Source organism: Aulostomus chinensis, chromosome 4 (genome assembly GCF_037954235.1).
Source record: "Aulostomus chinensis isolate RoL2024-O1b breed Wild chromosome 4, RoL_Achi_v1.0, whole genome shotgun sequence".
Classification (NCBI taxonomy): Eukaryota; Metazoa; Chordata; class Actinopteri; order Syngnathiformes; family Aulostomidae; genus Aulostomus; species Aulostomus chinensis.
In genome coordinates, this window is record NC_141323.1 from 3,075,542 (window position 1) to 3,102,094 (window position 26,553).

General features: G+C 42.7%; 1 protein-coding gene across 3 annotated transcripts; it reads left to right on the forward strand.

Moving 5' to 3' along the window:
- The first annotated feature begins 403 nt into the window (after positions 1-403).
- LOC147262325 (monocarboxylate transporter 2) lies at positions 404-24,853 on the forward strand. 3 transcript variants are annotated; one of them, XM_086201079.1, is made up of 5 exons: positions 404-693; positions 9,562-9,807; positions 20,210-20,353; positions 20,901-21,704; positions 22,597-24,853. In XM_086201079.1, exons 2-5 carry the CDS (start codon positions 9,591-9,593, stop codon positions 22,869-22,871), a joined length of 1,440 nt encoding a protein of 479 aa, XP_086057205.1. In that variant the 5' UTR covers positions 404-693; positions 9,562-9,590; the 3' UTR covers positions 22,872-24,853. The 3 variants fall into 3 exon arrangements, with proteins under 3 accessions (XP_086057205.1, XP_086057207.1, XP_086057206.1); XM_086201081.1 differs by lacking the exon at positions 404-693 and adding an exon at positions 9,196-9,281; XM_086201080.1 differs by lacking the exon at positions 404-693 and adding an exon at positions 9,240-9,352.
- The last annotated feature ends 1,700 nt before the right edge of the window (positions 24,854-26,553 follow it).

Here is a 26,553-nt window from a genome sequence, read left to right on the forward strand (position 1 = left end):
TTAATTATTTTCCTCAGAATATAACTTGTTCCCACATTTGAATAATTTTAAACCACACTATACAAAATGTCACTTTAATTTAACTGATTGGAGCCCACGAGATATTACTTTTCCCCCTAAATTTAACTATTTTTTTTGAACAAGACATATCACATGACTAACAAATTCATTTAATTGAGGGATTCAATTGTTTTGATTAAACTCCTGCCTTAAAATTAGTTATTTTGAGGACACAATATGAACTGTTCCCTAAACTGTGGCCATGACGATTTTGAACAAGATACACTTTGTGGACATAAACTGAATAAATTGTAAATATAAAATATATTTTTCTCTCAATGGCCCCTCCAGGCCTCCGTACCACTGGACATTTTCCTCCCGAGTTATTCAATTAGCTTATTGCCAGCATGCCTCTGGCCACGCTGGAGCGGAGACACTGCAGCCTTCCCGCCTGCAGGTCTCAGTGCGGGTGAATCCGAGGCAATCCTCGGAGCAGCTCGGCTTGGGTCTAAAATAGAAGCGCAGGCAGGCAGCGCCGCCCTCTGCAGCGCCGCCGCTCCACGTCAGGCAGCGGCTCACTCAGAAAATTTAAACCCACAGCAGTCCACAACACAGACACACGCATCTGTGTGTTCCAAGGTCACCGAGCCGGCAGCCTGCTCAGGACGTGCTCACACCTCCATTCCTGCAAAGGTACGGTAACATTTCATGTGTGTTTATCCGCGACGGAGCTGAGAGACGATGATCAGGAGGATTAACCGGCTTCCAGCGTTCTCCACCGGCCTCAGTGAGAGGGATGAGCATGTGCTGATGAATGACAAATGTACGGAGAGTTGAGGGTCTCCGTATGTTGGACATGCTGCGTTCAGGAACCGTTAACAGCGGTGGAAAACCCCTAACCGCTGTGTTGGATGTCTGTGTACAATTGATAAATATTAATTGGAGATATTTCTGGAGCTGGTGTGACTCTGTTTGCTCCATGTAGGCCCCGGGCACTTGGACTGGCTTCATCCGGTCCCTGTCCTGACATCAGCAGCATCATATGATTAGGCTGCAGTGCTGAGGAAACAGAGGAGGGTCCTACTTTTAAGTGGGATTTGTCACAATAGCACAACACAAGCTGTAAATCCAAAGATCTGATGATGAAGCGTTGGTACTAGCAGAGGATGGGTCACTGTGGGAACAACTTCCAAATCTGCTGATTTCGTCAGGAAAGTTTTATCGCTGGGATATTTCTTTATTTAAACACCATGCATACATTCAGTGGTCTACATTTTTATTTGCCTCTTTTGCAGGAGGCTCAAGATAAACTCAAGAAGACTCAGCTCATTCTAAACATTTGTATTAATTTCTCTGTCGCTGTTGAGCAAGTAATAAGATGAGTTATCTACCAATATTCCAATCCAATTTATTCTGATACAAATCAACAAATGGGAACTACTTTTTTGTGCTTTTTGTCATTTTGTCTTGTCATTTCTTGCCTGTGAGTCAAATGCAAAAATTATGAAATCATATTTTTTTATTTTGACAAATCAGCACCTGGTTAGCTTTGACACAGCTAGCTTGGGTCTGTCTAACAATAATAGACTGTAGATTAAATAGACAAAGCAGGTCTCATGTGTGAAGTGCCTTAAAACTGCATTCTTTCTCATGGCCAGCAGGGGGCAACTCTACTTAAAGTTTCAATGAGAAAATTACCCGACTTTTCACTGGGTTAACTACCTCAGTAAACGTTCTCCTAATGTTTATGGTGTCACTTGCTTTCTTCAGTATGTCATGAGGTGTATTTAGTAAATGATAGTACCTTTTTATTTAGAGAAAAATGGATCCTAAATCATGGTGTCCGTCAGGGCTTGTGGTGTAGCTGTTTCAAACGCAATAGTGGGGAATAATGGGATCCCGCCACGCGGTACATCCCCTGGTGAAAGTCCTCACTGTCAGATTTTGCTTGGCCGATGACTCCGAGTGTGACGGAAGAAGCGTGTCCAGGGTGTTCCCGAGAGTGGCGGAAGGAGCAGGGCGGCTCAGTCGGGTGAATAGCCGGTGTACAACTGCCGAGAAAAATGGTGGGAAAAGACACAAATAAGAAAAAGAGAGGGTAATCCCAGAATAACAAAGACAGTGTACGATCTTCCCGGATACCCCCACGATTGTCCATAGTCTGTGAAGGGTGACACAACGGTCAGGGTGCAGTATTTTCCATCACAGCGTGGTTCAGCAGAGCCAGAATGAGAGGGACACATGCAGCTTTTGATGACCCAGTAGTCCAGTGAGCTTTTTCACGTCAGCCTTGATTAGCTCATAGTTAAATATGGTCCAAACTCATCCACTCCCCTCATCAGGCTGCTTAACAGATCAAAATAGTCTTCCTTTAGTCGCATTACTCTTCTGAGAAACACTGTTGTGAAATGAATAGGCAGTTCCTTTAACTAAGAGTAGAAGTACTCAGATAAAAGAGTACTCAGCCCCTAATGGGCCCAAGGCCCACCTATAAATGCTAGAAGAGCCAGCCATTCAGGACTGGGGCCAAACTGAGCTCAGTATCCGAGCCGGATGCCTGACAGGGACCTGTTTGACTAGGAATAATGTTGTAAACTACCAAGGTGGTCCTCCTGCCAGGGTTTTAATAGGGCTGCTAACTTTAGCTATACAGCTAGCCAAGCTAGCTGTCTAATAGCTGCTAACTGCAGCAAGCAAAGCTATTTGATCGTAAAACACCTTGGCATGGACGACTTGTCATCAGACTGACACAAGTCAGGCGTATTTAGTCCACCGACTAAAACAGTCAGATGTTTCCGGGTGGGGAACAAGTGCAGGACCGGAACATTGCGGTTTTACGGTTTTGTTTCTGTGACCTTCAAAGGATCAAAATATATGTTGCCAGCTGACCCCAGCAGCAGCTTCTCCCCGGGGGGGCCGTGGTAGATGTGAGAGGGGAGCTGATCTGTCCTACACAGGTTTTTAGGATTCAGCGTGAACTCCAGTCATTTTTTTATTCTGATTTCTCGCTAGTTTTTCTTGTGCTGGCAAAATAGTGACACGAGGCTGATATTTTCCTCTCTTGTTTTCCACCCTGCCTGTTTCTCTGGGTAACATGTGGGCAGGACAATTGGTGTGTCAAACTTTTTGACCTCATTACTGGCCTGCTAATGGTGGACATTTTCCTGTCATCATTAGCAGCTCAGATCAACGCGTGACACTGGCAGCTGACTGTCACGGTTGTGATCCTGTATGCCTTTGGGGCTTTTTTTTTTGTTTTTTTTGTTTTGTATTGTATCAGATTTCAAGATCAGGACCTCTTTCCATGTCCCCTGGGGGACGTTTGTTGTGGACACAAACCTGCTGTGTGCAAACAACACCAGCTGATAGAGAACAAAGCGTTGTAGTCAGCATTATAGGAACATACGTCCCTGTTACCTACGTGCAGTTCGATAACAAATGAAAATTTCAGATGTTACATTTTTATACAGCAAAAGGATTTTAATAAGGGCTGTGCAATAAAATCGATACAGCAATTTACATTTTTTTTCTACAATAATATCTCAAGATTAGAAGATGATGCTTTGGCGTATTACTGCTGGTTATGTACATTTCAATCATCTTTGAGGCAAGAATGTAGGCATTTTAGTTCTCGCATTAAACTTTCGTGGCCATGGACTGTGAATCCTGATGGGTCAAGGCTGCTGGTGAGACATGCTAAGCTAACCTTGGCTGTCCCCACTTGCAGGACCTCATACTGTATCTGATGTTTAACCTATCCAGGGACATTTGAGTCAGGGACAAAGTTCAACATCATTGGTTTACGTATTGGACCATCAGGGGTCACCACCCGCTTCCAGATAACCAGCAAGCGGCAAAGCCCATCGAAGCACTGCCTGTGACGAGTCATGCTAGCGACGTTTAGCACCACTATCAAAAACAGCCCTGCGTCGCTATATCTGTCCCAGACTTGCTGCTACCTTGTCTCCCAGTAGTTAAAAATGAAATATACCTTTTAATTAGATAAGAACTCACAATAGATTACAAATCTTTGTCGGTGGGGGGCACGAACCGTTCCCTCTGGAGGAATTACCCTTTCCCTCTTGAGTTAAACGACTCCAGCAGCTTTTCCTCCAAATCTGACCTCATGTCTTCCAAAGGAAATAAAATTCAATGTAACATAGACATTATTCTTTTTTTCCTTCCCTCCACTGACTTTTCCCCAGTGTGTCTGTCTGCATAATGTTTAACGCTGCAGCATTAACTTGACTTTAAAACAGATCATTGAAGTTTGAAATTTGGGGTACGTGAAAGTGTACGAGCTTTTATGGAAAACGAATCAAGTTTTTTTTCTTTTACTGGAGCGATTATTTGGTAATATATTTAAGTACTTTGTCTCCCAGAGATCCACTTCACCTGTGTGTGTGTGTGTGTGTGTGTGTGTGTGAATTTAAGAGCTCGTCTTCCTATATTACCTGTTTCTGTCACATCAAATCATTGAAAACCCTCTTTTTCACGAGTATTGTGATGCTGTAAATATGTTTTCATTGTCGTTTGCCAATTTATATTTACAGCAGTATTTTTTGCAACATTTCCATGTTCATCCTGGGATTGGATTGTTGCATCCTGTGAGTGTTTATGTCTTAAACATCAAGATAAAGGTATCATTCAGTTTTGAATGTTTAGGATCAATAGTACCACAAAAAATATGAAAAAAAAACACATTTTTATGTTTATCCATTTTAGTCGAGAAATACACTTGTCAAAATTAACAGTAATTCCTGTGCATTTTTCTTGATAACCCAGAAAGCGGACTCATGGCATTCAATTCGTATTTAAGGTATTTTTCACAATAATAGCGATTACTTTTTGACTACGTTTCGCAGCACAACAAAGTATGGAAATCTGCTCATAAACGTTCTTCCCAGCTGCCCAAATACGTTGCTCAAACACGATCCGTACGATTTCTGTTGCTTTTTTTGAGATAAGGATATTATACAGTATATTGAATGTGGGGCTTGTGGATCAGAGATGTAGAAAAAAGGGGATTTTCCAGAATTTAAAACGTTCTTCTGTCAAACGTCTCAGGTGAATTAAGTAATGCCATCGAAATTCATCTGCCATCGCGACCAGAAACACAGCGCAAATTTGATCCAAATCACCTCCGCAGTTTCTTGTTCCTCATAATATGACTTTGCTTTGCACCTAATACAGTCAAAATCCATCCATCAGTTTTGGATCAAATGACCTCCTCTGCATAGAGAGTACGACTAGACTCTGTGAATCATGTCTGGACGTCAACCATTCTCAATGTACGCATGTGCACTGCAGCATCATATGCTAGCTTGTGATGCCATGGATTTAAAGTCCAACTTAAGCTTTGCCTCCCAGTGAACTGACCATTACTGATACTGTTTTTTTGGACTTTTTTCAGGGTGAGGGGTGACAGAAACCTGAGAACTTGACCTTGAGTGACATCAAACAGGTGGGGGGGGGGGGGCTGCAGCCCTGTGGGTCGAGAGAATTGTTGTGTTTTAGTTGTTGGTATCAAGCTGTGACGGAAATTTATCGGACCACTTAAAAAGTTTTTTAATTAAGGCTCGTCCCCAGGAATTAGCTGAGGGGCTTCAAAGTGTACAGGTCGACAATTTAGTAGAAAGGGAGTTATAGTCATGGTGTGTTTTATGGGAAGACCCCCTACCCACCAGCCTTTCTGGATCAGAAAGCAGCTTTCAGAGTGAGCCATTGTTTCTTTGGTATTTCTCCTGTTTGTTGGTGCACTGAAGCCCCAAGGGCAAGTGAGTTTCCTGGATGGCTGTGGCCCGATTAGATGCTGATAACTGCGATGAAATGTGTGGTGGAGTCAACAAGCTGCTGATTGGATTAATGGTTTCTGAAACAAAGTGAGGAGTAGAACCCTGAGGTTACCTTCCAGCTATCCTTGCGTTGCCATAACGCTCAGTCCTGTGAGACTTGCGTGTGGGTGGGGAGGGGAGGGGAGGGGTGAGGGTCATGCTGGCAGCCGCCGAGTAGAGGTCAAGTTTCCCTTTGTGGAGTCTGTCAGGGCTCACAGCACCTGTTCAGACGGTGGCACTGCCAACGGTTTCAGTTGGAGGTAAAGGTGTATACACACACACACACACACACACACACACAAGTTATGCAGCTGGTTGTGTATTAGTATTTCAACCTTGATAAGCACCTCCTGTATATTTTTACTGAAAGACCTGAAATACAAGCCTGGGGTCTGAGCCTGGCCCCCATTATGAACGAAACCTGAGCTCCTGAGGCTACAAAGAATACTGTGGGTTTTTTTCTCAGTTTTTTTCAAGCATGATAGTTAAGTGATGCCATGGTAAGAGAGACACAAACCCAGCGTTGTACTGCAGTCCAGGACTATGTAACCCAGTCTGACGGGCTCTTGGCAGTCGAATGATTTGATTATAGGGACACTATTTTGGTTCCTGGACTCCCGCCGTCTCCTTGCTGCTCCCTCTGCTGTGTCACCAAGGTGAAGGAAACGGATCATCTCTAGTACATGCTGGTGGGACACTGGGCCAATACCGAGTGTGAGAGTATTTTTGAGACTACAGGTTTGCCAGCACACTTATGCAAGACTGTAATAGGTATAAAGCAGATGATACATTTAGAGCAGGATATTAAAAAAGTGCATCGAGCTTGTCAGTCAGGAGAGTTACGTGATGGAACTCACTGCCTGTAAAGGTCTGAGCTGTGGAAACACGGAGGAGATATTGACATTGTGGAGACTAGAAGGTGACTTTGCTTTCTTTGGCTACTCATGTACATATATGGTTGATCAGAAAGCCAAATTCGTCAAGCGTGCCTGAACGTTTTTTTTTTTTTTTTTCCCCCACCCCCTTTTTTTTTTAACCCCTTTGCTGCTCTTTTATGGTCAATCTGTTCGGAGCTTCATATTCAAAACTATCAACTTAAGCTGCTTATGAGTTCTGAGGCTCCCTCATGCATTGTCGTCACGTTCAATCAATCAAAGGCAGTAGACACACTGAGTGCTGCTGTGGACAGCCTGTAATCTGATTAGCGGGGATTAGACCCACTGGATGGAACTCTGGAAAAGGGCGTAATCTCTAACTTTGGTTCAAAGGGGAAATACAACGGTTTTACACACTGAATTACATTTCTGTTCCCTTGATTGGTTGTACTAAAAATTCGAGATGTATTTTTATTTCACCGTCTAATTGATGGTATTCCTAAAACTGGGTTGTCTAACCACTGGAGAGGTGCAAATATTTTGAAAAATAAGCATTTTGTGACCAGAGAAAACCAATCGACGTGTAATTCCTTTCCAAGGCCTCTGTAACCGTTCACACTCGATGAAAACCCTTCTAGAACCTGCTAACACTTGGCTTCTGTCTGCAGTTAAAGAGAAATGTAGGATTTGCAACTCATCCTTCGAGATTTTTACAGTCTTGATTTACTCTCAATCTTCTATTTTTGAGTTGGCGGATAGATTTTTCTACAGTAAGGATGATATAACATAATTTAAAGGGTAACACTGTCCAAAAAATGGGAGACAAAAAATCATAACTTTCCTCTATATTCCTTAAATTCATTCCTTATTTTTCAGCAACCTCTGTAAATCCATCCTGTTGCAAATGTTTTACTGCTTTTAAGAAAAAAAAAGAAAGAAAAAAAGAGTGCGCGTTTATGAGCTCAGTGTGTTAGTCATCCTGGTAAGTGACGCCTGTTGACAGCTTGAGCAAGACAGGAGTCCTGACAACACCGCCAACTGATCCAGTGAACCAGGAAGAAGAGTAGCATGACTTATTGATGTCAGCACAGTGGCAGAGTCACCGTGCGTCATTGAACTTTGAGGATGACTTCGCCTGCTTAGGCTAAAACTTCCACGTAAAAAGTTCAGTTTCCTGTGAGTGCACACACTCCAGGTACGCCGGTTGGGGCGGGGCGGGGCGGGTGTGTGTGTGTGTGTGTGTGTGTGTGTTTGTGATTGTAGCATGCTCAACCAGCCCTTCAAGCATGCGGGAGAAAATATAAAAAGTCATGTCAGTGATAAAAAAGAAGAAAAAAAGATTTGATCTCTTTTTATATCGTGATAATCCGATGAGAGATGAAAATGTCACGAACAGTTGACCAAAACAGGAAGACAATCCATTTTATAAAAAAAATTGTTAGATTGTGTGAAAAATGAATAATCCAGTCTGCGTGCCGCAGGAAGTTAGCGACCGTCCGAGACTGTTTTTAAAGAGTGTTGTTTTACGATGAGGGCATGAATGGTGAGCGGCTATTACTAATAGCTGGAGTGTTGTTACTCCTCCTTCTTCCATTGCTTTAATCCAAACTAGTCAACTGTCACAAAATTGGAAAAAATGGCAGTTTTGGTTTTTTTTTCTTTTTAATGATAGCACTCAATGCTAAGCTAGCTGAGAAACACATTGTATTTCCTGTGAAAACCTTGCTTCTCGAAGCAATGGCTTAGGCTTAGGCTTAGGAATGAGTTCTAAACCCTGGAAATAAGTTGGTTCAAACGTCTCAGTCAGTGGCTTTCTTGATGTTGTTGTTTTTTTTTTAAATTAAATACCTGAAATAGAGCCTGCGACTCGCATGAGCGTAACAGTTTGCCTTGTTTGTTTTTTTCCGATTGAATAAAATTAAAAATAAATTCCAACGGCGGTCGCTGACAAGTGGCTGAACAAGACCACAGAGATTCTTGTGGACTTTAATGTCATCATGGAGGAAAATCATCATCCATTTTTGTCATGTACTTTTTTTTTTTTTTTTTTTTTTTAGCATTGTTTGATGCTGATGATTCATTTGAAACGTGTCGAGTGGAATTAGTGGAAACTAAACCGGACTCTTGTTAACGGAACTTGCTTCCCTCTGTGTTTGATGGCTATGAAACACAAGCAGGAAATTATGAGCGTTATTATTAAATTCTATACAATTATGAGGAGGCTCAAACACAGTCAGAGACATTTTTGGGCCGAATAAGGTATCAGTCAGTAAATGTGTGTGTGCTCCCAGGTTTATTACACTTCAGTATCTGACTGACTTAACGTTTTTTTTTTTTTTTTCATTTTTACAGTGTTTTTATTGCACAAGCCAGCACCAAACTGCCTCTGTGCCTCTACCAGTAAGCAGCCTCCGCCCTGTTTGTATTTCTGCCTGAGGACTGCAGGGTGGGCTCAAGGTGAAAAGTGGGCGGGGCCTGTGTGCTCTCTTGGGTAGAGTGAGTGCGTGCCCTCTACAAATGTTCTTTAGCACCGTGCGCCAGTGTTTGCCTTCTCCAGGATACGGACATGCTGGTGTGTCCTGCTGTCACGTTACTTTTGACCTCCCACAGCCGTTTGTGTACTGTCAATATCAGCTGCAGCTGGTGATTTCATTTTATACGTATGTTGTCAGTCATGAGTTGTAACTTTTTCCTATAAACAATTCCTCACTTGGTTAATTGACTTCAAATTATCCTGAAAGACTGTCTGATCATTCACTGGGGAAACTTTTGCAAGATAAAAACCTTCAGGGGGCAAACAAAGAGGGTAAGTAGGGATAATAATTTCCTTTTTTTCCTCCCTGTCATTGCAGTGAATAGTCCGCTTTGAGGTGGGCCAGCGATGCCGCCCCCGGCCACAGGTCCCCCTGCCGTGCCCCCACCAGATGGCGGTTGGGGGTGGGCTGTGGTGCTTGGATCTTTCATCTCCATAGGCTTCTCCTATGCCTTCCCCAAAGCCACCACCGTCTTCTTCAAAGACATCCAGATCATCTTCAATGCCTCGTACAGTCAGATCGCGTGGATCTCCTCCATCATGCTAGCCGTCATGTACGCTGCCGGTGAGTTATCATGGCCTGGTTTCTAGAAACATACAGCTGCGGTGAATCGGACATCTTTTTGGTGTCATGTATTGTTTTATTCGTAGGATCTGAACCTTCATGTGTGCTACGTCAGCCAAAGAGATCACGTTTCCTGTGGGGTTTGGTTGTCAGCAGGGTTGAGCTGAATTTAGGGGTGTGCTGTGTACCAGCCAGGGATGGCTCCATTAAGTATTGGGGCAGATTCTTCGTAGCTCCACCTAGTGGTAACAGGAAATGGCATCATCTTTTTAGATGTCCTCCTCCTTGTGAGTCCAGAAACACCTTAAGAACTTGATGGGTTACTGTGAAGACTGGTGAGGCAGCAAAATTTGATATGTCGCCACAGAACAGGAAACTGAAGTAATCGGGGTCCACATGGTCACACAGATGAGAGTCCCGCCTAGTGGTAACAGGAAGTAGGCCAACTATAACTAACATCAATATTATACTGCAGTTTCTCTTTGTACAGCAACATAATACACAGTCACTGTGATCTCCAGTACTACCTCGTGGATATAGGAAGTGATATTTGCAGCTGGGGGTGGCGTGGCTCAGAGGTTAAGTGGCTGTCTAGCAAATGAAGGGTCGCTGGTTCCATCCTCACTTCGCCTGGTGACCATGTCCAAGTATCCTTGAGCAAGATACTGAACCCCTAATTGCTCCTGATGGCCCTGTGATGGAATGTCAGTGAATTTTGAACGCCGACTCTTGCCTAATGTCAGCTGGGATAGCCCCCCCCCCCCCCCCGTGTGACCCTTTACAGATAAGCGGTATAGAAAATGGATGGATATTTGCAGCCTTTCACGCAAAATCCAAATATTATCTAGTTTGACCTCGTGGTTTGACGGTATGGTCCAGCCCGGGGCCCTCGAGTTTTGAACGTGGTCATCTTGTCCGTGTCTTGATTCTTAATCTTAAAGGGACTTACTTACACTGTCTTGCTATGATCCTCAAGTCATGACATTCCCCTTCTTTTGATAAATCCCTTCAGGATTTCATGTTTTGACACATGCTGTTTTGTGAGGATTATTTTTCTATACATAGCGTGGACGTGCTGTGTTTCCTGAGCAGATACTCTATCCAGGTCAGAGAGGAGAACAAAGGATGGGACCACGCCGGATTAATCTGGAAGTAGTTTGTGTGTTGTTTGCTGCAGCTCAATGTGACTGTTTTTTTTTTTTTTTTCTTCATGTTCTGCCTCAAGGTACAGTAGACAATGATGGGATAGAAACCGAAGTAGTGTCATCAGATCATGCCTGGATTTGAAAGCCGAGTCGCAGTTTGCTGGCACAGTGTCACATGCTGAGCCTGCAGGGGAACAGAAAACCGTCCAGACCAGTCCAACAAAAGCAGCAAATCAGAATTCCTCTGTTGTTCAGTGGCTTCTGTCACTAAATTTCAATCCCATTTTTCGTGGAAAAAAAGGCGTTGAACTAAGATGAAAGTGAAATTCAAACTAGCCCATATAACACCTGATGCGCTGCTACGCATGATTTTGAATTATGACTATTTTTGTCCGATGCGAGGTGATTTCAGCTGTTAATTTTCTCCACCATATTGTTCCGATCACCTGCTGGATTTCCCGCTTTGGCTGCGGCCTTGTGCTTGGCAGTGCCACAGCTGCCATCTGTCCGTGCTGTAATCCCGCCGTCACTCCATCTACTGCTGTTATCACCATCTGTACTGGTCATCCGCAGGCCTGGAAAGAGCATTGCCTTTGTTGTGCATTGACACGTAGACCAGGACCGGGAGTAGAATATGAAAGGACTGTATTTTTGGCTCAATATCTGTCATTCATAATTGTGATGACCGCAGAAAAACACCTTTTTAAATAAATTCATCAAGTTAATCCTGGTCGCTGCTGAGGTGTGATTGAATCTGTTAAACAACAAGGTACATTTTCACCAGATTTGCTGAAGGGGTGTAATTTGTGCCAAGGAAGAGCCCAATTGAGTCCATTAAATTTTGGGGCACATCGGTTCTACAAAGCAGCCTTGTTTTCTCCATATTCTGGCCATATGTTTCTTTACAAATAAACAGAAGCCCCAGGAACGTTCCTCAGGAAGTTGGAAGCTTTGGAAGAACTACCGTTGTTTTGACTGCAGCAACCTGGGTCTCAATGTTATCTGAGGACATTAAACCCCCCCCCCCCCCCCCCCCATACACCCACCGTGGGAGGTCACACCCTCTGAAGTTCCAGGATGCAGGCATTTTATGACAAGCCTGTCAAACAAAACCCAGCCATGTTAATTGTGGCTATATATTACAGACACGTCATGGGGCGGAATATAAACTCAGCGCTTACACTCAATGGACCGACTTTCCAATTAAAAAAAACAACAACAACGCCTAAGTAGAAAGTTAGCACAGGTTTAGTGGACAAAACTGCCTAATCTCAGTGGTGGTTGTAACGTGGACAACTACGGGACACAGCAGGACAGAAGGGACTTTAATGGCCTTTCTTTGCTTCGCTTACTTTCTGAAACATCTGATGTCACGCGATCACGATGTCACATGATTACATGAGAAACCACATCCGGCTTCAATTTACGCAATCGTGCCCTTTGCGGATTCAGTTTTGTAAACCCACCCGCCTGCCTGCGCCTGCAAAAGTCAGTACCTGCAATTATTTCCAAGTCAAATACGAAACCACCCAGACCTGTTAAAATAAGAACTGTGACACCCGACTGGACGCAGTCGCTCACTCTAGCGCTTCTCCAGCAGTTGACGTGTCTTAGCGTGCCGCTAAATTAGGCTAAGACTTTCTGGCACAAGCAGTGCAGCCACTGATAATATTATTCTCACTTTCTCTGATCACTCCGAATTCCGCTCAGATGTTCGACCCAAGCCAGGTAGGAGGCTTGGCCGGCAACTGGCTGATTGGGTTTGATGTTCGGTGATTAAGATGCAAGAGAAACAAGCACAATAATTTAAATTTCTTATTCATCAATAAAACAAATATATGCGGTCTATTTAACCTGTGCTGGGAAGTATTTAGTTCTTTTTTTTTTAACGCCCTTATGCGCTTACGTATTGAGAAAGATGCTTTTATTTTTACTCAGCTTCTTCAGTTGTTCTTCAGCCTGATTTGTGAAAACCAGCTCAATCGTCCCGATTCTCACGAGGAAACACAGCCTGCTAATGATTTTCACGACCGGCCTATCCCTTTTTCCACAAGCAGAGACAAATCCAGTCGATAACCTCACAGAACAAAACAGCTTTTGGGGCTCAAAAATGAGAGAAGCCATATGACCTCAAGCTCGGCGCTACACTGTCTTGAGGCGCTGGAAATGCATGCGGCAAGTGTAAGTACGGCCGTGTGTCTAGTTGTTGGGATAATTGAGGAAAAGATGAAGGAACAGAGATTCATCGCTGCATTAGAGAGAAGAGCTTGTAGATCAGCGTTTGAACATGAGATTGCCTTTTACTGTTTCTCAAATATTGTCAGATTATTTCTAGAGAGAGTTGAGAGCTGCATTCCCATTGGGTCGCTAATGTTGTGTACTTCCTCTTCTAACCAACTGCTGGCTTAGCTTCACAGTGACTGTATGTCATTATCATGTGTGGACGGCGTCAATATGTACCGTTACGAAGCGAGCAGCTCTTGTTACTCATTGCCATCGATTGCGCTCATTAGCTATTCATTAAACACCTGCTCTCTGGTCCTGTCCCTAACGGTGATGAAGCAATCACTGTTTGAATGTTGAACACCTTTCTAATCCCCACCGCCCGGTGCGCGCGCGTGTGTGTGTGTGTGTGTGTTGTTGTTTACGCTGGTGTCATTACTAGGAGACTTCCTAATAATGAACAGCATCCTCAGAAGCTGGAAATATGAAATCCATTCAAATTACAAAAATGACCTTTTGGTTTATCGCGGCTGGTCAGAACAAAGAGCCTGCAACGAGAAACCTTTGAGAAAACTCAACGTGTGTTTGACACGTCAGACGGACGTTCAGCAGAGGTTTGGTCCATCAGATCATCCCAACTGGACTTAGAGACCTTAGAATCGAATTGTTCCTTAAATACTGATGAAGAATTAACTTCATCAACGTCATTCTGGTTGGATAACTGATCCAAAAATGAGGAAGTGGTTTTACATTGCTTGGTAACCAGTTTCAACATGAAAAATGAGGTATGACAGAGAAGAGGGAGGTGGCAAAAAGGCACACATTTATTGCTTAAGCGTGAGAAACCTGATGTTAAGATGTTCTCCCATTCTACATTTTGGTGAGTGGAACCCAACGTTTTTGTGCATTGGTGCCACCAGTATGGGAGAATGAGCAAGTTTTTCTGCCTCCGGAAGCAAAAATCTGCGTCTCTCTCATTACTCCTATTTTTTTGGGGCATTTTTGTCGAACAGATCTGAAGTAATGAGCCTGGTTTTTTTTTTCAAACGTGAGGAGTGGAATATCCAGACAATTGTGCTAAAGTGTAGGAGTACAAAGTTTAAAACGGGAAAACAATAGTCTGGTACAGACCAGGGATGCAAAACATGGGATTTTTTTGGCGATAGCCGATATGCCAACATTTTTATCTGATTTGGCCGATGTCATCGATGATATTATCAAGTCAAGTTTATGAAATATTTGTAATTTGTACAACCTGGAAAAACTGAGAGTAGTTTTTCTTTATTTCAAAAACATTTTGAAATATGGCACACCATAGAGGCCCTTAACAAAGCCATCAGTGGCACCAGGTGGTTGGTGGCCGATGCTACGTGTGCGTTTGGGGCTTATTCAGCCTCACTATGTGATTTAGATGGTGCGTCGTCAGAGCGCATAGAGGCAGCTGTTTGCCATCGAATTATTCAGAGGTGTGTTTCAGATGTGAGGTCGATCAACCCAATCAGAGTGCTGAGAGTTAAAGCTGAAGTAGCACCAGGACATGACATGTTACTATTTCAGTGCCGCATGCATTTCATCTCAGGGAAGCGAGCGCCTCTCATCTGGAGAGACGGACCTCCTCCTGCGCTCGGTGGAGGCGCGCTGGCTCTTGTTATGTTTATACAGGGGAGCAGCAGGCATCCGCCCAAGCCATCGGAGGTGAAGCAAGCCTGGGAGGAGGTGGCGGCCAATGTTTCCAAGTTATCAGCCATCAGTGGAACCAGACTGCAATGCAGCTTATCATCTGACTGATGCGCCTTCTAAATAGCCCTTCACACTTAACGCTGATGACCAAAGGCCAGCCTCTTCTTGGTCGATGGCAAAAATGTTTTCTGGTGTTCACAAATATGCGCTATGGTTGCACCAGGCCAGCCTCATTAACATACTTGAGCAGCTGTCGGCGCAGACGAAGCACAAGTTCGTTCGCTAGTTAAAGGGCGATGGCGCTTGGTGTGAAAACATCATTTGTGTCGCTTGAAACTTGGAATGACGCTTGACCGAGTTCAAGCCATTAGCGTTTTTTTTTTTTAGCCCAGCCATGCATATAACAGGGACCTACATATTCCTTGTCCCCACACAAGAAATGTTTTCTTCATATTTAGCCACATTGAGTTAACAAACATCACGCCGACCGTAAAGCAAATGTCATTTGTAGTGATAAATGCAATCAAATGCTTAGAAGCTTTGAGAGGAGGTCCACGCTCACTGCCAGTAGAAAGAACTGGGTCGGACTCATTTCATCTTGGCAGTGCAATCCTTCGTGGCGTTACATCAGACGGGCACGAGGCAACTGTCGCTCCATGATGACGTGTGTAATCTGCAGGCTGTGTATCCGTGAGGGATCAGTGTCGCTAATCCAGAGGGAGAGAGGGAGAGTTGACCTTGGGCGAACGAGCATGGAAACCCTTTACAGTCGCTGTCAGTCACACAAGCAGGTAGACGACACAGAGAGGAAATAGAGCCTCACCAGGTGTTGTTTTCCTATTGGGTAATTATTGTAAACGTTACAGAAATGAATCCACCATCACATATTTCTTCAAGTCTCTTTGGGAAACCTCACACCAGCCAAAGAAAACATTCTCCTGTCACGTCATGTTCTCAGGATAGCGTCCCTGTTCCAGAGGAGAAAGCCTTTACGGCAATGAACAAAAGCCTTTAGGCATTTCCTAGGAAGTCGGTGTCGCTCCACCACACAATGCAATGATCCAGATGACTCCATGGCAGCAATATCAACATATCAATAAAAAGACAAATATAAAATAACACAAACCAAAACAGCAGGCGTAATCGTGAGGTCCTGTGAACTGGAAACTGGTTGATGTTTCAAAGCACAATGTCAAGATCTTTTCTCCTTTGCTTTGCCTTTGTTCTGTGATTTACTCCACAATAATAAGGTCATGGTCTCATATAGTCTCTTAAAGGATACAAGCCAACTTTTAATAAATGGGTTTTTTTCCCAGTATAGAACAGATTTAGAATGGAGAAGGTGAAAACTGTTTACCTGTTTGGTTTTCTTTTTATCTTCAGGTATGTTTCGAGCTCTTTTTCTGTTCTTCATTCACTTAGTTGCAGACTGATTCTGCCCAGTACAACCAGTTTCATCTGCTGGACGCCCCACTGGAGAGATTCAGGGGTGTCCCACGTTTGCTGGTTGACCTAGTAACCTTTGGGCTCTATCTAAAGCCTGGAACAAATCAGATGTCACGGATAGTTTCCTACTGACACGATGGTCGTTTTGCAGATGGGTGTGTTGAAGTCCAGTGATTTGAAGTCATATCTTTAGGCAGCACAAAGCTTTGCACCACCAACAAAACAACAACAACAAAACCCTCTTCCTATTGTTATTTAAAGGGTGCATTGTTCAGACAATAACATGATTATTATTGTAAACATCATATCTGCTTCACCTCGGGGAGCTTTGGTGTTTTCTACTCCTGGTGGATGGTCTGGTTTTATGATTAGTTTGTCTCCCATGACCAGACACAACAACATAACTCCAATAATGATTTCAATCTCTGACAGGATTGGTGTGTCTGGAGCGTCCCAGGGTTTCTCATTGAAGTATTGTTCTATTTAGTATATCAGAGAAGCAGCATTCAGTGGTTGTAACCTTTTCATATGCGCAGTAACGTCCCTACATGCAGCAAATATTGTGGACATTTAACTTAGAACGTATTGCTGGAGGGGTAAAAAAAAATGAAGTACTCTCAAACGCAAGATATTCCCACAGCAGAACTTGTCTTTTAGTTGGCACGCCTGTCACTTAAAGGGCTAGTTCACTTAAAAATAAGAATTCAGTCATTATCTACTGACATTTACACCGACAGAATGTCAGGTGAAGTTTTGTAGTCCACAAAACACACAGCTGGAGTGAAAACTGGTTACCGTTGACTTTATTTATCTCACCTTTTCCTGTGAAAATCCAGCAGTGCCACCTGACATTGTGTCACATACGTTCACGGGACACCCCAGAAATTCACCCATGATTAATTGAGAGACCACCCCTTTTTGTCACGTCCTTACACCCAGATTATTTATTCTTTAACTAATCTGAATAGAAGCGACACACCCCAAAGGTGCATTAGATTTCTTCAACAGAACTGTGGGGTCTCAAGACTGCTTGTCTAACCTTCAGCCCGAGTCTGTTCCTCATGGTTAGCCAAAGCCTGGATCTGATATTTAGATGTTTCTCATTTTGGTGCTGTAGGTCTGTTTCGTCTCCATCATGACTCCTGATGTCAGCAGCCAGACACTAACTCATTTAAGAAAGGCCACGCAGCAGCAGAACCGCTTGTTTGCTGCGTCCTGTTTCAAGGGGGACAGATCGCCCGCGCCTTTGCGTCTTCAGCAACATGGAGATTTTTACGTGTCATCCCCTTTTTCGGGATCTGGGCGGTTATATTTTGCGGTTTTTGGTCCGCTGTGTAATGGAGTCCACGCCGCAGTCTGGCCAGGGGATGATAAGACTTTTTCAAGGGAGGTAATATGCTAGCTGAGGGGCTTCCACGTCTCCGGCCCCAGCGAGCCCCCGGAGAATACTGATCACTGCCGTGGATGCAAATGAGGAGAACCTTCCTCAAGGTCGAAAAAGATTCATGCAGAACAAATTAAGTCAGATGACTCTTCGCCTGTTATGGCTTTTTAAATTGCACAGGGTCTGGCAGAAATATGATATATACTCTGGCTGGTAATGAGAGCATTATTTCTAACAAATACATCTTTCATCACTAGTTTCCCTCCATATTAGATTCACTCTGCATGTATGCACAAGTGCCACAAAAGCTGGAGAAAGTGTCAATTAAAAGACTCATGGATGCCTTAAAAGTGCTTAAACCAGCCAAATTATTCATAGGATGTTCTCCCCAAAGCGTATAAAACTGATCAAATGCTCCTATATACCTTTTAAAAAATGCAAACAATCCAGTCAGAAAAATAATATCAGCTTGAGTCAACCGCTTAATCATGCAGTGAACTGAGACCTTGTTTAAAAATTCAAAACGTATCGAACGTTCCAGGAATGAAAACCACTTTGCCCACACCAATAACACAGTGGCTTTTGTAAAATGAAAAAAAATATTAAATGAAGAATCATCTCATGAGAAGGCTGAATTATATTTACAGTACTAAAAGAATCAAGACCAAGAAGGAGGAGAGGAAGACAAAATATCACCGCTTCCATCTGAAAGTGCAGAATAATGAAATGATAAAAGGGGAACTCTTTGAAATGTAAAATGCACACCTGGTTTATGAAACATTTAGTGTGACTAAGATGGTTATACATGCAGCATCCCTTGGGTTTGGCTCAACCGTGGCTGTGTATCAGTTTATCTTGTAGCGTAGGGCATCTCCTAAAAGTGATTTAAACATGGTCCCGATAGATTAATGAGGAATTAGGTTTCTCTCTTTGTACTGTCGATGCAACAAATTATCTTTTTAGGAGTTTGTCCACCCGGGGCTTGTACTACATTGTAGAATAGCTGGGTTACCAAGGTAACTTAAGTTTCCACTTGGGATTGTCGCTATCATAATAGAGCTGGTTAAGAGCGAGATATAGAAATAAAGACCGCAGCCGCGTGACCAGGGAGTTATTTTGAAATGAGTCCCTGTCACACACAGGTCTTTCTGTTGTTGTCTTGGTGCTGTTTGTCTGCAGGAATACACAAAAAAACTGTGAGGTGGATTTTAACCAATCCTGGTGGAGGGATGTAACATGAACCAGGGAAGAACCCATTCAAATTTAGGGCAGACACATTTAACACAACCAAACTCAATGTAAAACACCATTTTTTTTTACAAAGGTAACCCTGGCAGAGGTTTGATTTATGAATAGTAACTTAGACACACTAATTAAGTCCTGACACACATACACAGTTTTGATTCCTCCATAGTCAGATGGACTTGTGCCCTCATGACGATGCGGTGATGATCTATCGATTTTGACCATTAACACACTGACATTCATGTCTTTGTGATTCTTTTAGTCTGTTTTTTATTCCTCATAATCATCGCCTACCACACCCAGGTTTGAAGTCCACCTTTGTGACACTACTTATCTGCAGGGGTGAAAGTGGGCCGGAACGCAGTTCCGATAAAATATTCACGGTCGGAACGGAGTTCCGTTAAAAAAAAAAGGAGGAGAAGGGAGCTGTCAAATCCCATATCAAATAAAGAAAATGACGTCTGAGGGCGGTTTCACTCTGAACGCGGCAGCGCTACTGAGTTGCTGGGCTTGGTTTGCGCTGTGACATCACAGCGCGCCCACATACACAATGAATGGACTTCCCCTGCGCGTTCTGCGTGAAACCGCCTTGACACGGAGTCGTCCCCATGAGCGCATCTCCGCATGCGATGCATTTCTGGTTGGCTGACAGACGGACACGTAGGTCATGTTACCAGCATTGTTAGTTTTGATTGGTTAAAACCACACGCGTTCTGCTTTCACGGTTTCAGTTGCAGTAAATGTGGAAAATGTCATCGCCAAAATTCAAAGCAATAAAAACCCCAGCACAAAGCTGCTGCGTTGTTAACATGTGTTCTATGGAAAGTTTCTTCATGAACAGTTATACAAGTACAGTATTTTTTTTTTTTTTTAACTAAGTGCGTTTAGTGTTAACTGTAAAATTACTGAATTTTTTTTTTTGTCTCAAGACTTTCAGTGAGTCAAATAAAAAATAAAAACCCTTAAATCAGATTTTTTTAGACTTTGCTCAACACATTAAGTGTTTTTTACTTCTTCTTCTGGGGATATGCTGATATCCATATCGATAATACCAATACGCTGATATGGAAATCAATAATATAAAAAAAGATCTATCCCTAAAGGCGATGGGCGGCTCGTGTTTAAAATTGAAGCAGCCTAGTTGCAGCTATTGAAAGCTGAGCTCCTGATAGTGTGCAGCTCTAACCAGATTAAATCCTCATGTAGTCGCTTCATTGATCCTCACGACCGTCCACACACTACATGTGTGGGCTGATTTTCTGTTTTCCATGTGTTCCAGGTCCTATCAGCAGCATACTGGTCAACACATATGGCTGCAGGCCCGTTGTCATGTTAGGAGGCTGCCTCTGTTCCACTGGTATGATCCTGGCTTCCTTCTGCAATAGTGTGGTGCAGCTTTACCTCTGCATCGGAGTTGTTGGTGGTAAGTCCATCCGAATCCACTTAAGTCCATTTTGAGTTAATTTGATTAGCTCCAGTTTCTGAGTAGCGGGTTTAAAATAGAACTGCTTCGTTTTGTCAGGCTATCTTTCACAATGCTTTATTTTTAGCATCCATGCGGCAAAATGACTGATGTTACAAATGTTGTCATTTGCACAACATAGAAATGTGCAGATGTGTGTTGAAACCCCGCTGACTGCTTTTAGATTTCCTTCTACGTCCACCTCATAATCCATCCTCATCCCCTTCCACAGTAAGAAATCAAACGCGAACAGAGAACCTCTTATGGCATTCATCTGATATCACAGTAGCCAGTTCTTTGTCAGCATGATATACTCTGTCATAATGATTTCATGGTTTATTTCGGTGTCTTTTATCACTTTTGACCCACCTACAGTACCTTCACAACCCGTAACAGGGCAACACTCAGACTACACACAGGGCCACCAAATGATAAATGAATGAATCATATTAACATGGTTATGGCATGACCATGACAAGTCTAATGTTCCCTTCATCTTCCTCTGTAGGACTTGGGTTGGCATTCAACCTGCAGCCCGCACTGACTATGATTGGCAAATACTTCTATAAGAAGCGTCCTATTGCAAACGGGCTGGCGATGGCAGGCAGTCCGGTGTTCCTCAGCACCTTGGCTCCTCTCAACCAGTACCTCTTCAACCAGTTTGGGTGGAGAGGGAGCTTCCTCATCCTTGGTGGCCTGCTGCTTAACTGCTGTGTGGCTGGTTCTCTCATGAGGCCTCTGGGACCTCCACCCAGTAAGGTGAAGAAGGAGGAAGAGTTAGCTGCAATTGCTACCACAACAAAAGAGAAGCGCACGGCATGGCAAATCGTCAACAAGTACCTGGACTTGACGCTCTTCAAGCATCGCGGCTTCCTCATCTACCTGTCAGGAAATGTCATCATGTTTCTGGGCTTTTTCGCACCTATTGTCTTCCTTGCCGCCTACGCCAAGGACATGGGCACGGATGAGTATTCTGCTGCCTTCCTGCTCTCAATCCTGGCTTTTGTCGACATGTTTGCAAGACCCTCAATGGGGCTACTGGCCAACTCGCGCTGGATTCGACCCAGGATCCAGTATTTCTTCAGTTTTGCTGTGTTGTACAATGGGGTGTGCCACATTCTCTGTCCACTAGCAGAAAGTTACACTGGTCTGGTGGTGTATTCTATTTTCTTCGGCTTTGCCTTTGGCATGGTCAGCTCAGTGCTGTTTGAGACTCTCATGGATCTGGTTGGGGCTCAGAGGTTTTCCAGTGCTGTGGGATTAACCACCATAGTGGAATGCTGCCCTGTCCTCATTGGTCCACCGCTAGCAGGTACCGTCTAATTGTCTGAGAGCACATTTCATTGGTGTATTCTGTAGTCGCAACGTTTTTATATGCCAGCTGCCAGCCAACAATGCCTATGAAGGCCTATACTCTGGTATACAGACAATTAACAGGCTAGCTACTGGGATAATATGTTAACTTTGTTGATTTAACTGCCAATTATTCCACATTTGTAGAGATTTTTAGAAATATAGTAAATGTGGATAGTGTAGCACAGTTAAACCAAACCAGATTGTTGCATTAAAGATTTACTTTGGATTTACTTTGCCTTTGCCAGCAAATCCTCTGGTCTTTGGAATTTACTGATGTTTGACGCTAAGAAGGGTTATCGAGTTCTTGTCTGTATGGGTAGAATCCATCAATGAAAGTTGACATTCATAGACGTTTTCTGTCAAATGCACCAATTAACTAAAATATTAAAATCACTGCCTGCTTCATTTTGAATATAATAGCCCTGCAATGAATCCCCTTTTCATGAGGATTATGTTCTATTTTAGTGACTCCTTGTGAGAAATATGGTGATGTTGAGCAGTACAGGCCTATGATGAGAGCTGTTCCTAATATTTTGTTACCTTATTTCATATGAATTAAATGGGATGATAAACAGTTCAGCAGTACCAAACACTACCGCTGTCAAAGTGGTTTTAAAAAAAAAAAGTCCTCTTTCAAACAGATTCAATGTAAACACATTAAACATTATAATCCTGATTGGGGGGGTGGGGAGGGGGGTATTGCAGGGCTTCTGTATTATACTCAGTACCAAAGCATTCAGTGGTTTTAATGCTTTGGCAGATGGAGTATATCTCAGTCCTACCTTGACATACTTTTATTTGAAGATACATTATACATTAACATGATTAAACTTTCTTTTTTGTTGCAGGGAAGCTGGTGGATGTCACAAAGAGCTACAAGAGTATGTATTTTTGTTGTGGAGCTGTAGTGATTGTGGCCAGTATTTGGCTCTTCATTGGAAATTTCATAAACTATAGACTCTTGGATCGTGAACGTAAATGTGAAGAGCAGTACAAACGGACTGAAACAGAAGATCCAGACCAGGACCAGAAGGAGGCTGATGGAGAAGCCCAGGCCTCAGAGGAGCTGGTCGACAAAAGTCAGCAAAATGAGGAACCCATGCAGCGAGAAACCAACATCTAGCAGCAACACCAGCAGATCACGTTACCTCTATTGCAGCCTCCAGACATCGTCAAATACGATCAGACTGAGCTTCAAGCCAAGAGGTGCCTCACGGTGTTCCACCAGGCTCAATTCGGGGTCCTCCGCAAGTCTCTAAAACTAACTGCCAAAGCAGCAACTGTGTTGTATGAAGTGTGAGCAGAGAGCAATATGTAAGATACTGTATGCATGAGAAGTGGCAACATTTCTGAAATTTTTGAAATATAGCATACTACAAACTGTATTTTCTCTCTTGCCACATTCACCTCATATTGGATTTACTGTCGATAGAAGACTGCAACTGGGGGACAAATATATTAATGGCAGACACCTTGGGCCAAGCAAATGTAGCAGCATATCCACTGTTGGAAGGTAATAAGGAATTCTGTTAGATTCGGTCAGACAATCAACTCTGCTCAGATCATCTGCTGCAGTTGTTTAGTAGTTATTTTTGTCATCCGCTCGCTGCAAAAAGTTGGAATATTCCAAGCTGTGGTGTCATCGGTCCCTCCTCCTGTGTCTTCCAATATGACATGAATGCAGCATCACTGTCACTTTTGCCACAGAACCAGCAAACTGATGCATGGTCAAAATTGTCTTCTTCACAACGTAGCAAAATTCTGGTTGTTGAGGAAAGTTTGAATGAGTAACAGGAAGCAATGCCAGCATTCCACAGGTTTCAGACAAACAACCAGTGTCTCCTCCTGGAGTTGAAGTGGTAATTTATGTGTTACATTTTAGAACATCAGAAGATGGAACGGCTCGGTCATTCTGTTCAACAGATAGATAAAATGATCAGAGAAATGTTTGTCTGTAATAACTGATGTCAAAGATGTCTTGTATTCTTTCACATCAGTCTTTTGGAAACCCGGGAAGGTTTAAAAGGCTTGAATTGATTACCTGCCTTTTAGTTTAATGTTTATGAAATTGGATCAGACCAAAAGATTAGATCTGAAATCATGTTGGCAGCTTTTGAGCATTAAAAACCTGCTCTGTTGTGCAGGAAGCAAAAATCATCTAGTGACTTGCTGATTTAGTATGAAAGCAGCACTACCTTACCCAACACCCTTCAGGTGGGCGTTCCGTCTGTTGAGGGTGTCAAGCAAATTTCTAATTGCACTGTCTTTAATACGGGCACCTAAAAAGTCTAACTACCCTCCTCTACGGTTGGTGACATTCAGCCTCGTGGATTTTCGATAATCCTGCTCAAGAGAAAAACATCACCAAAAACATTACCTCCTCGGCCTGTTGTGTGATCATTCCTTCTCTCTGGGGGGGGGGGGGGGGTTATGACAAAAAGCTGGTGATGATGCACGCTTATTATGCTGCCCACCTGAGCACTGTAGTATTGTGTACCTGCACTAACATCCCACTTTAATTCTTTCAATCATAAGACACCGTCATCCATTGTTCCATATGGCACTCCTCTATGCTGCACTTAAAAAGAAAAATGGCCATACTTCACCCCAAACTGCTGTAATTCAATGAATTTAAAATGATTGAATGTAATTTCCTCTTCGGGCCTTAATAAGGTATTAATGACCAAAAACCATCTGTGTAATAGTGGTTTGGCTACACATAGAGCCCATGAGCAATAGATCCTGTCATGCAGATATACAGGGACTTGTATTTCTTTTGATCAAGCGTAGCTCTTCTGTGATACATTGCCTTAAATGTAAGGGAACGAATGCAGGGGACTTGCACAGCGAATACTTGACAGTGTTACTGAAGCTTCATGTAAAATGTGACCCACTTCTTTTTCTCGCTGTGATCAACTTTAAGAACTCACCAGGAGTCTGTGTCATCTGCATATGTACTGAAATGTGTGTTAAATAAGACGAAGTAATCATGTTCTGTGTTGTATCTTGAGTAATTCTGTAGCGTGTGCACACACTCTCTCTCTCTCTCTCTCTCTCTCTCTCTCTCTCTCTCTCTCTCTCTCTCTCTCTCACACACACACACACGGCCATGCCAGTATGCTTGACCATCAAGACAAATTCTACCAACGCTGGTTAGATGGCGATATCATGTAAGAATATAGCTATACGTGTCAATGTTGCGTGTGATCATTAGTTAAATGTTGTGCTGTTGGATCAGTGTTGCGTCCACATTCTAATAACATTGTTTAATCAAAGCAGTCATGAACTTTTTTTTCCCCTGCTTGAAAGAGTTGAATCTGTATTCCAACTCATGAAATGAATGTCCAACTTTCAATCACGCCCCACTCATGACGTGACTGTGGACTTTGTGGTGTTCAGTTGGGTGTCACACAATCATTTTGGAGAGGTTTGCACACTTTTAGATTTGCTAAGCTCCCAATGACTTCTCTTTGAGTTTGGTTTGGGTTGCAACATGTGGACACAGTCATTTAAGTCCTGACTTGATCAGACGTTGAACTTCACCCTGCAATTATTAATTTAAACTTCCATAATGTACTCAGCTCACCAGCATTACATGCCAACATGGGACAGTATTTTTTTTTTATCGTCCTCTGTCGTATCTTCTCTACATCTTTGATGAATGACTAGAAGTTCCTGAATGTGATTCTGCTAATTGGTTAATTCACTGAAATCACTATGCTTTACAGTACATGAGGATTGTCACTGTGGGACGACTGTACAATCACTTTCTACCAAATAACACTGCCCCCTGCTGGATGTAAACCATCACCACCTAAAAGGTGAAGGAGCTCTGATCTACCTTTTTTTAAAAAAAATTTCTCTGATGTCCAATCTATTTTTCACTTTTGGGTTTGTTCTCTTTTTTGCTCTTAATCAGATGCAGTTTCAGGGGGTTACATGTGTGGGAGGGGGGTGTTATCAATATTCTCAGTTACGGTTTTTATTTTTTATATCGTATGCAAATGGTATTGCAGAGTGCTGAGATGAAACGAGATGGAGTACTGCTGCAATTTATGATTTTGGATTTTCAATCAGAATTAGTCCAAGTGCTGTTTAGAATGGCACCGTCTCTCCGCTCTCTGTCAATGTCAGGGAAAAAAAGTTTGTTTTTTTTGCAGTCAAGACATCATCATCCTGAGGTTCTCCGATACTATCTTGTACATTACACTGCAAAAAGAAAAAAAAGTTCAAAAATATGCGTTTCTTGTTTGCTTGTTAAAATGCTTATTTTAAGAACAAAATGTCTATAGATTAGTCAGCAATTAGAGTGAAATTTCACTTGCACCAATAGCCTTATCAATAATATTGATTAGCTTCTGTATTTTTTCTGTTTTTTTTTCTATGTGTATAAATTTAGTAGATTTTCTTAAGACCAAATTAATCAGGTGAAAACTGAAATATTTTTCCCTCTTGTATTCTTTCTTCCAACGCACAGAATTGTCATTTTTTTTAAAAAATGTGTTCACTTTAGGAAAAGAGCTGGCTGAAGTGTGTTTTCTTGGCTTGTTTTTTTTTTTTTTTTTTCCCTCTTTCAATAATGTGAAGAATCAATATGTAGAATGTGACTGCTTTTAAGTTTGTTAAGGGGCTGGAACATTGATTATAGTGAAGTAAAATTTTAAAAGTTTGTTTGGAATTCAGCACTGCGTCTGTTTTTAAGGATGTCTCGGTAAAAAAAAAAGGTTTCAGCTATTGACTGAGTTACGCAGACAGAAATGGCAGATTGCAGCAATTATCCGTATTGATGAGAGAATTATACATAT

Bases quoted from the DNA above. Each gene is read 5' to 3' on its own strand.
- LOC147262325 (XM_086201079.1), top strand. From the start codon at position 9,591: ATGCCGCCCCCGGCCACAGGTCCCCCTGCCGTGCCCCCACCAGATGGC. The intron at 9,808-20,209 runs GTGAGTTATCAT...CATGTGTTCCAG, and splicing joins AGCCGTCATGTACGCTGCCG to GTCCTATCAGCAGCATACTG. The intron at 21,705-22,596 runs GTACCGTCTAAT...TTTTTGTTGCAG, and splicing joins CATTGGTCCACCGCTAGCAG to GGAAGCTGGTGGATGTCACA.